Here is a 10,582-nt window from a genome sequence, read left to right on the forward strand (position 1 = left end):
CTCCTCCATCCCCCGGTTCCCCTGTGCAATATGGGGCGGGGGGAAAGGCTTGGTGAAATCAGGCTGCCTACAGGACCCAGGTGTAGAGAAGGATGGGCAGACAGATGGGAGGGCATTTGTTCTCCCACGCTCAGGGTAGGGATTGCGCTGGGCTGCTTCACAGACCTGCTTGGGCGAAGATCAACCCCTCAAGGGGTGATCTGATATAGAGAGCAAGAAGCTTGGCTGACAGCCCCTCCTGGAGAACCACCATAGGCAGATCTTACTCAAACAGGGCCCTTGCCCCCTGCATCGTGCACAGGGACCTGCCACCAGCCATCACTTCCAACAGCATCCTCCCCATGCAGCTCCAGCGACCGCCCTAACCAAGAGGGCAACAGAGAGCGATGCCCGGCAGGGTGACACCACTAGCAGAGGGGCCCAAAGGCCGGCTCACCACGACCAGTAAGGCAACCCAGGCCCACCCTCACCTGATGGAGGCAAACACCTGCAGAAGACAATGCAAATACAGCGCAGCCAGAAGGGCTGCAGGCACTCACTTTGGACAGCCTGATTTATGCAAAGCCATGTGCAAAGTGCATGTGGCTTTCATGCCTCTTGGGCAGCTGCCCTGGAGATACCCAGACGCTGCAAATTGCTGCTTTGGGCCAGACCGTGTCCCCTATAGCAGGGGAACCATTCACAACCTGCGCTCCAGGGGAGAGACTTTGAGTTTTCTCCCAGTACAGGAGAAGCCCAGGGTTGGTGCCCTAGAGATCCAAGCGTCAGCCCTGTGGGGAAACCCTGGTGGCTTTTTAGGCAGGAAACTCCTGCCAGGAGAAGTGACCCTTCCCCGATGAAGCACTACCCCACTACAGGTGACGATGCCTTGCACTTGCAGCACATGGCACTGTTTGACTAAAGATCTCAACGCCGCTTATGCACATTAAATCAGCAGAGCCATATCACATCCTGCATCCTTTCTGGGCGTGGGGAAACTGAGGCCGGAAGGGGTTGCTCAGCAAGTTGGTTGCACATATGCAGTTCTCCTGACTCCCAGGCCTGTGCGAGAACCAGCGTGGGGTTATCACCATGCAACCATCCTCCCTCTGCCTTAACCATCCCCTCTGTGCCTGCACAGCCAGCAACCTGTAGTCTGTGGCCATTGGTACTGGGTGCCCTATGCACGGTACCACAGCCACTGTACACACAGGGTCAGGTCCAGCCCAGACCCACTGCCCAAGCTGAGGGGAGAGAGTGAATCAGCCCGTGAGGATGCTAGTGGTCATGTCGAGACGTGTCAAGGGATTTGCATTCACCGTGCTTGCACCTTCCAGTGCCAAGAGACCTTGGAGATGCCCGCTGATGGCATTGCCTTTGCTCTCTCCGGCTGGCTCCTCCAGGGCGCCGGTGGCTGAGTAGAGATGATAGAGCTGGCAGCTTCCCACCCGTCTAGCTGCTGCTTCTCTCCTCAGGGTGGGACCGTCCCAAGCACAGACCTACAGGCAGCTGAGCCCACTTGTCCAGTCGGATGCGCTCAGGGGTGTCCTTCCCCCTGCGGTCTCACAGCAAGGGTCTCATCTTGCTCAGGGCTCTGGGAACATGCATGCGAAATAGCAAGCAGCAAGAGCCACTCAGTACTTTGCAAGAAGCCCTCAGCGCCTGGCAGGATCAGCCTCTTACCTTTGCCTGCTGTACACGAAGTCCAAGTCCTAGGAAATGCCAAGCCGTGTGTTACAAGAACCTCTCCACGATGTGGACACACTCCCCGTGGCACGTGGGAATGGGAAACATTGGCATTACTGATGATCTATTATAGCATCGCGCCATATCTGGGCCCAAAGCCTCCACTGGCATAAACCGACTCGCCACTACGGGAGCGCCGATGCTCTACACCAGCTGAGAGCCGGCTCCGGGGTGCTACTACTCCCATTACAACCGCAGCGAGGAAATGCAAAAGCGAGGAACAGTTGCATCAGGTTTGTTATCTCCCCGCAGGGAGGGAGGATCCGTGTCTCTGTGCGCCAGCAACGAGGAGAATAATTTGTCTCTTCATAAAGATTTCGTCAAGACCTCATTTAATTCTCCAGTAGCACAAAATTCCCGGCAGGCACCAGAGTAATTTATTCTAAATGAAACCAGGTTTTATTTGGTGAGAGCCACTGGAATGAGGAGTCAGAGCCTTTGTCGCTGATAAGGCCAAGATCTTTTGCATAATAGGATCGTACGGACTATCAGCCTGGCATCGCATCCCCTCTTACAGGGGAGACTGGCCCGGGGGGGTGAAGATAGGGCTACTATTAATTTTTTTTTTGAGACAGGCTGAGGTCTCTGTTCTCCTCCTGAGGACATTGAAGGCACTAAGGCGGCAGCTGTCAGGAGAAGGCGCAGCTGCCCTGGGTTGGAAGAGAGGCTGAGACAGTCTCATCCGCACCCAGGCATCCCTAGCACGCGGCAGGGATTATACAAGCTCAACACCAACGGCCTTCTCAACCCAAAGAGCCCTCCCTCTGCACCGTGTTAATTAGCCGGGAGCAATTGCAGTCTGTTAAATACCAGCTTTGGCTTTAAATAACAGGGAAGTGGTGAGAAAGAGCAGAGAGTCACAGCTCCTGGCCTGACAGCGTGGGTAGGGGTGCCCAGCTGGGGAGGGAGCAGGCCACATCCCGCCCTGCCTTACTCTGCGTTAAGCTGCTGGGTTTATGCCCGCGATGCCGAGAGCAGAGTTAGTCTCCCAGGGTCAGGCGCAGCAATAGGCCAGGCTAAGAGGGTTGTTAATTGAGTACGCCCAGTATCGGCTGGTGTCTTAGCCTACCTGCGGCTGGGCGCAGTCCTTATATCCACCTTTCAGCGGGCTTCCAGCCTGCGGGGAGAATTTAGCATGACTGGGGCGGGCGCTGGGACGGGGGAGCATTAATGGCATCTTAACCTTGGCTTCCCATGCTGGCACTTCACCCACCTGTCCCCACCCGGGTCCATCTGGACGCTGCACAGAAGAGTCACCCCTAGCACCAGGCCATCAGTGTTAGGAGGAAGAGGATGGGAGCAGCGGGGGGAGCGGAGAAACTGCCTCCTTTCTGCATGCTCAGTTGTCTCTCTCCCCCCTGTTGTCACTGGACTCAGCCCAAGACGGGACGCACATCGGGGCAGGGACCATCATCCTGTTCTGTATCTGTGCAGCAAACGGGGCGCCTAGGTAGAGCAACACACAGTTCCTCTGGGGAGCTTGCCCCGGTTGCTGGCCCTGGAGAAGAGCCTCATGTGGCCCCCCTGCTGTTTTCCTCGTCACCCAGCACAGCTGAGCAGTGACCCCTTGGTCCGGGGGCAGCACTTCCACTAGAAAGAGGAAAAAAGAAGTTCTCTCCAAGTCACCTTGGCAGCTCGAGGCTCTCTGATGAGTCTCTGTAGGGCAAAAGAGCCCCTCACTGAGGGGCGGCATCTGGTCCTGGACCAGTTGCACAGTTGGGAGAGACGTCAGGCGAGCTTTGGCACACCAGGTGCCTTTCGCTCTCCCAGCCGTACGGTTGGGCCCATAGAAAGAGATCACTAAGAAACCCCTCGCTTCTCTCTTATGCCTCAGTTTGCCTGTCTGCGGAAGGGGATAACAGAACGTCCCTATTTCAGAGGAGCGTCGTGACGATCGAAACGTCCGAGGCGCTCGGATAACACCATAATAGGAGTTCACGCAGGAGCCAGAGATAGATGCATGGCCCAAACCCGCCCTGATCAGCGTGGAGTTATGCTGGGGCTAAACAGAGCCCCGGGCGTCCGATCGGATCGTCAGTTCGTGCAGATATGGAAAATCCAATAAATGACTAAACTGGCTTTGGATGCTGTGGGGCGGGGGGGGCACTTCTCACCACTGCACGGCAGCAGGCTGGAGAGGGGATCCTGCTGTCAGCTCCCGGCAGCGAGCTGGAGACCCCGACTCTCCCGGGGTGCAGAGCGGAGGAAGCGAGCAAGAAAAAGAAGGGCATCCGGGGAGCTCAGGGGTGGGAACAGCAGGAGCTTGGTTCAGTGTTGCCCGACCCGAGGGATCTCCCGGCGAGGGGCGGAAAGTAGCTCAGCAGGACAGCGGGGGCAAGCCTTCCCTCCCACCTCTCCGCCGGCTGCCTCTCACTGAGCTAGCTCGGTAGCCGGGCTGCGAGGCGAGGCCATAAAAACCGGGTCACAGGCGGCTTGGAGGAGCAGGGAGAGACAAGTACGTGGATCTGAGGATAATCCAGACCAGGGGCTGGGGCTGCCTGAGAGGGTCCAACCCAGACAGCCCAAGTCGAAGTCCTAGCAAGACCCACGCCTGTGGTCAGGGCAGTGCCAGACAACCCAGGACGCCCAAGCGGGCCAAAAAGGAGTGGAAAGCCACACAGGGACCAGGCTGAGGGGGAACAAGCCCAGCTGCTACAGTTCAGGAGTGCTGAGTAGCCAAAGCCCGAGTGACATCCCGGGCCCAGACTACTCTGCAGCCCATGAGCTGGTGTCCCTCTGAAACCTGGTGGCTTTGCTGAGGGCACAGGCTGCCTCGTAATAGAGAGGTCTGGCTGGGGAGAGGTGGAGGGACGTGCCAGCGCCTCTCCCAGCACAGCCCGAGGGGAACAAGTGGGTGGAGGGGAGCGGTAACTCAAACAGTGCCACTTACTCACTCAGTGTCCTCAGGCAAGTCCCTTTGCCGCCTTAGTGCTGCTTGCTTGCCCTCCTTCTCCCATCCAACGAAGCCCATCTCCGCGGCTGTTGCGGGGATGAGCTGGCTAGTGAGTTTACAGGAGGGGAAAGCTAAATATTATGATGCGATAGAGCGCCGTCCTCCCCCAGAAGCCTTCTGCTCAGATGTCAGCCTGGAGCGCTGGCAAAGCTGATAGCAACAAGGCTCGGAGTCCTCCACGGAGGGCTGGGTGGCATCCAAATGCCGCCGAAGCCTGGCAATAAAGAGCAATAGAGGCAAATAAGGGACAGAGATGCTGGGAGCAAGGCCACTCTGCCCACGAGTGATGCAGCTCAGATGCCTTCATGGAAAGCACTCCACAAACCGTGCCCGTCAGGATGCCAAGGGGCATCACCACAACAGGAGTGAGGACCCCTAGCCCCAAGTGTGGCAGCTCTGGCTGGCAGGGTGGGGGGGCCTTTAGTTTGGGGGGGCCAGGCCAAAAAAAGGGACTGTGTAAAAGCAGCACCTCACCCCTCAGCCTTTGCTGGTGGCAGCAAAAGGGCCTTTCGTGCCACTCCTCGCACTACCCTGCAGGCCCGCGGAGGGTGAGCTGGGCTCTACCCCATCAAGAGGAGGGTGCAGCTGTTCCCAAGGGCAGAGTCATCGCTCCCAAGGGTGAGATGCAAAACACAAAGAGCCAGCTTGGGGGGTTTGCAGAGAGACATCGGTTGAACTCGCCAGCTGAAGTAGATGGCTGAGGAGTCACCGAGACAGCCCAGACTCCAGCACGCTTCTCCGGCAGTCAGTCTGGAAGGGAAAAAAACTCCCAACAAAACACAAATGGTCCGTGTACCAACTCTAATGAACACAGAGTGCCCCCAGCTTTATTGCAACGGCTCATTTTTCTCCGCTTGCATTGCTGCTGCGTGCACATGGGCCCGGATCCCCTTGGCAGGTGCCGTACAAACTCAGAGCTATTTTTCCTTGGCGTTTAAAGATAATGACACACAGAAGAGTGTGTCCAGAAAATCTAGTTCCCAGCTTCTGATGGATCCCAACCCTATCCTTTTCCATCAGGAAAGATGCTGTAGTCACTATCTATCCTCCAGGCTGCATTCCCCCTCTGCCCATCCATTATATTACGGATGAAGTTTGAAACTCAGCTCAAGTGCAACAGGGGAGAGACAGAGACAAAACAGAGAAGACGGCTATGGTTCCCGGCTGCAATTCAGTACGTGTGCCCCGTGCTCCCCTACAGAGTGAATATACCATGGATTTTTCCAAATGGAAATGATTTAAAAATCATTATTATTTGCAGCTCCCAAAGGCTGCGGCCAGGGCTGGGCTGCACTGAGTCAGGGCACGGCGCATACACGTACTATGGGAGAACTCTGGCCCGAAGGAGTTTGCAGCTGAGGTAGAGAAAACGTAGGAGAAAAGAAGTACTATTGGCTTTGTGGCTTGGGCAGGGAAAGGGATCTCGTGTCCGGGACTGGAACGAACCCAGAAAGCCTGAGCTCTAAGCCCGTGCCTTAGCTCCGCAACCCAGCTCCCCGCTAGCAGCCTGCCTGGCGTCTCTGCCTGTGCCCCGGGGAGGCCCACTTCTCCCCAGCACCCCCAGGAGAGGGAGCCGGGTCACTCTTATGGCGATGGGCAGTTCCTTAAACCGAAGGACTCGAGCTCAGCACGCTCGCTCGGTCTCATGCGGAGGGCGTGTGGGGAGCTCCAGAGAGAACTAGTGGTTCGCTGCAGCCCGGCCCGTCTGCCTGCTGCGCGAGGCACCTCTGCGCCTCGAGTCGGACAGGACGTAGCTGAGGATCGGGGCATTTCTGCCTCGTTACACAGCAGTTTGCTCTGTGCGACAGGACGGTGCCAAGAGTAGATCTTTAGTTCTCCTATTTGGGTCACTTAGCATTTTCTCCTCTGCAGCGCCCCAGGGCGCCAAGGCGTCTCTGAGATTTTGCTCTCTCCCATCCTATGAACCAGGAACGCAGCACCTCGCACCGGGGTGGGAAACTCCCTCTAAGCAGAAGATCGGGGAGGGAGTCTCGCATCTAAGGGGCAAGCACGCCGCGATAGCGCACCGTTGTCATCAAATGCAGGAAGCCATAATAATGCCAAGCAAGAGCGAAAGGGGGAAGTAAAAGGGAATCGGCAGGCTTTCCCCCACGGTGCTGAGCACTACAGAGTAATGCATTCAAAGCTTTGTTTCAGACCCGATGTTCATCCCATGCTGCTGAGACTCAAAGGATCCCACCCTGCCAGAGGGGTCCAGGAGGGGATCATTTGATAGCAATCCCAGGAGGACAAGCCAGCGTCCACCCACAGCCCCAGAGCAGCTAGATGTTTCTGCCAAAATGCTCAGTAGGGCTGACATTTAACTTATCATGATCTAGCTTTGAAGTTCACCGCCCATGGAGATGGCTGCCTTCTGGCCCTCTCTGGGTGACTGATTCCCAGCGCAGACTCGAGCCTGACATGCTGATAAGGAGAGATTCTGGCTTGTGTTTCTGCAATCATCGCCTGCCCCCCCCCAAGGCTGGTAACACCCACCGGGACCCAGAGCGAGCCAGTGCTTTTCTACCACGCTTGGTCACAAGAGGTTTCTGTTGGCAGCTGGGCTGGACCTGCTGGTTTCAGCTGTGCGCCCACCAAACCTAAGGCAGCCGGCAATGCTGAGAAGCCATGAACCCGCAGGAAAACCAAAAGCAATAAGAGGTTTGTATCCACTTCTCCCAGCACAGCGTCGGCCTGCTGTGCACAATTAGTTCAAGACGCCCGACTCTTACCGGAGGGGCACGGTACTGGGCAGTGCCAGGCCAGCCGCTAACCGCTGGGGTCTCTTTGCCTAGGCAGGCGTTCTTGGCTCCTGGGCTGACCACCCGTGAACGACACCTTGGAGAAACTAGCTGGGCAAGCAGATCGGAGGCACCGAGTCTAAATGCAAGGGCACGGGGGCCTTCCTTCCCGGTGCTCCAGGCTACAGCGCCTTCTTGTCCCGTCTCGCAGCCAGCGACAGATTGAGGCAGCAGTGCTGCAACCTGTAAAAGCGCAGTCCTCCGGGCTGTTGCGGGAGAGCCGGTGGTTACAGCGCTGGCAAAGCGATTCAGTCCTTCTGCAGATGGCGTTTCAGTCCTAGCAAGGGAGCCATCAATGAAGCCGCTACCTCCGGTTACCTTCGCCCTGGGCTGCAGGTAGCCAGTGCCATTTAACGAGCTGATAGGAAGCCACTGCAGGAAAACGAGCCCGTCCAGTCCCCTGAAGGCTTTTGTGAGGACGGCAAAGTTGAGCCTGGAGAGAGACACGTCCCGGCGGGCTCGGCCATTCCTGCCCGTCGTCTCAACGGGGGGCAATGGGGTTGTCAGATATAGTGCTCGGGGCCTGCCGCCCTACAATACCACTGGCTGACCCCTGAGCGGGTAACCTCTTAGCTTGTGCCCCGTTACCTTCCTCCAGGACGAGAAGGTTATGGGCAACCCAGTAGGGCTCTGTGGTGCTCCCACGGCAAAGCTGGGGGCTGGGATCTAGCCAGGGCACCCCTCCACCACCACCCGCAGGCTGGATGGGAACTGCTTAGCTCAGGCGGACGGTCTAAACTTGGAAGCCTCCAGTGATGCCCCGTGTCTCCTTCTCTCTGCAGGTTTCTGCCAGCTGATGAAGTGATTTATGAGTATTATACAGCCCCTGTTCCTGCCATAGAGGTCACTGAAGCATCAGAAACCAAGGTAAAGACAACAGACGCCCAACTCACAGCCACGCAGACGGCTTCTGCGCTAGACGGGGCATTTACCGTCGGGGAGCTCGCAGGTAGCCTAGGTCCAGCAGGAGATGCAGGGTACGGGCGCTGGGTGGCGTGCCCTCAAGCCCGATGCTGGCAGCAAGCGATGCCTAGACATGTGGACAACGTGTCTTGATTGCGCTGAACGCTGCCAGAGGGGAAGCAGACAGAAACCCTGCTCCCAGCTGCCTGAGTCGCTTCAGGAAGAGCTCCCTTCTGCACCACGGGCCCAGAAATTAGGAAGTTCCCTAGAAGTGCTGGCTGTAGGCCTGGTTGTGCCCAGCTGAGATACCATAGTGAGTAGCACAGCAGGGGCCCCGGTGCCCTGTCCGTAGCTGGTCCAGCGTCTGTCTGCGTAGGACACAGCATCGAGATGCCCCCTGAGTATAAAGAGAACCCAGGGCCTTGGGGTCCCTGCCGCAGGCAAAGCCTGGGGAAGAGGGAAATGAAGACAGCAAATGGACAGGGAGAGGATGAGACACTGGGCTGTGACCTCACGGGGGTCTCTTTGCAGTGGGAGGAGGAAAGCGCTGGGAATCCAGCCTCCCACGCGTGGTGACTGGCTCCCAGGCTGAATTTAATCCGTGGCTAGTTTATTCCCATTTGTTCTCACACCAGCGGTGCTCATGAGCAGCACGTGCTCTCCCCTCCCCGTGGCCTTTGTAGACACTAAGGCTGTCCCCACTCAGCCGCTGGCTTCTAGGGCGAACAAGGCTACGCTCCTGCAGCTTGCTCGCTTTTGAGCCTGGCTCCCAGGCCCGAGCCTCCCCCCAGCCCTCTTCTGTGCTAGCTCTAGCTTGAATGTATTTTTCTTGACTGCGGGTGACCAGACCCATGTGCAGGCAAGGCCTCACCAGCACCTCGCACAATAGCACCGACACCTCGGCCGATAGACCTGCAGCCTCCCAGCTGCAGGGCTGCCCTCTCGCTGGAGACAGGATTATTCTCCGCCTCTACATTGCCAAGCAAAGTCACGCTAGGGTCCCTCTGGGTCTGTCAGCGCCGCACCCTTTGAACTGGGCGGGTCCCAAAGGTGGCTCAGGCAAGGAGCAGCCCTGCCAAGGGGAAGAGAGACCCTTGCCTGGGAGTCAGGAGAGCTCCCGGCTCTGCCACCGACTTGCTCGGTAACCCTGGGCAAGTTACTTCGCCTCTCACTTCCCCCACCCCTGACGGGGGAGGATTACACCCCATAAAGAGCAGTGCCTTGAGCACCTGGAGTCAGCATGGGCCCCGAGGAGATGAATGCCAGCTTGGCCCCGGGTCGTTCGTGGAACCGTGCCACGCGGGTTCCCAGAAGCTGCCTGGGGAAGTGCAGAGTCTCTGTGCTTACAGGGGCAGGGGCTTTCCAGGCCCAGCCAGACTGCTAGCTGGGCTCTAGGGAGGAGCTCTGCCCTCCGGGAGGGTTTTCAAACGGCCAACAGACCAAGCCCCAAGCAAGTGGGAGAGAGCAGAGGTGAGAGCCTGCATGGGAGGCCGGCGGGCTCCAGATGCTGCTCTGGATAAGGAGAAAGGCTCGGGGTGGGGTGGCGAGGCAGCCGGTGGCTCACACAGGAAGCACGAGGCGCAGTATAAGCTCGCCGCTTCCCTTCCAGCCTCCAAAATAGAAAAACAGAAGTATGTGTCAGGGCGGGGGGAAGCAGTCGCATTTCCGCGTACACACACACACATACCCGGAGCGCGAGGGGAGCGCACGCAGCCCGTGGGGACGCGCCGTGCCACGGCCTGTGACATGCCCGGCTTCGCCTGCCTCTTACCTGCTAGCACGCCCCACAGCCCCTAGCTGGGAAGGGAGGGAAGGAGAGCAGACGCAGAGGTGTTTGGAGAGGGACGACCCACCCGCCGGGCACTCGCAGGTAAGTCCGCCAGCGGGTGGGCCAGGCAGGGGGTCTCAGGCAGGTGCGAGGAGCCTGCGAGGGCAGGGGCGGGCGCGGGGCGCGCTGTTCCTCTCCCGCTTGCGCTGCTGCATTCTGTTGTGTTTCTCTCGCTCAGGTCTGCTGGCCATGGGCAACCTGATAAAGGTATTGGGCAAAGATTTAGAAAACTGTCCTCATTTTTTCCTGGATTTCGAAAGTAAGTCCCGTGCTCAGGGCGGGGGGATTTCTGTGGCTGCTGGCGGGAGGAGCCGCTGCTCTCGAAAGAGAAGGATAAATTCACATGCTGCAAGGTGGTGGGGGGGGGGGGGG

General features: G+C 58.1%; 1 protein-coding gene across 6 annotated transcripts in view; it reads left to right on the forward strand.

Moving 5' to 3' along the window:
• Positions 1–10,582, forward strand: part of LOC109294111 (protein FAM49A-like) — a 47,321-nt gene that overhangs the window by 19,635 nt on the left and 17,104 nt on the right. Inside the window, exons 2-3 of one of the 6 annotated variants that reach the window (XM_019512371.1) lie at positions 8,262–8,346; positions 10,389–10,469. In XM_019512371.1, the coding sequence (XP_019367916.1) occupies positions 10,400–10,469 (70 nt within the window). In that variant the 5' untranslated portion in view covers positions 8,262–8,346; positions 10,389–10,399. Of the gene's footprint in view, positions 1–8,261; positions 8,347–9,998; positions 10,253–10,388; positions 10,470–10,582 lie in introns of those variants that run through there. The other 5 variants (XM_019512372.1, XM_019512367.1, XM_019512368.1 and 2 more) reach the window with 5 other exon arrangements.

The sequence above is a fragment of the Gavialis gangeticus genome, unplaced genomic scaffold (assembly GCF_001723915.1).
Source record: "Gavialis gangeticus isolate Ggan-Ray unplaced genomic scaffold, GavGan_comp1, whole genome shotgun sequence".
Lineage (NCBI taxonomy): Eukaryota > Metazoa > Chordata > Crocodylia > Gavialidae > Gavialis > Gavialis gangeticus.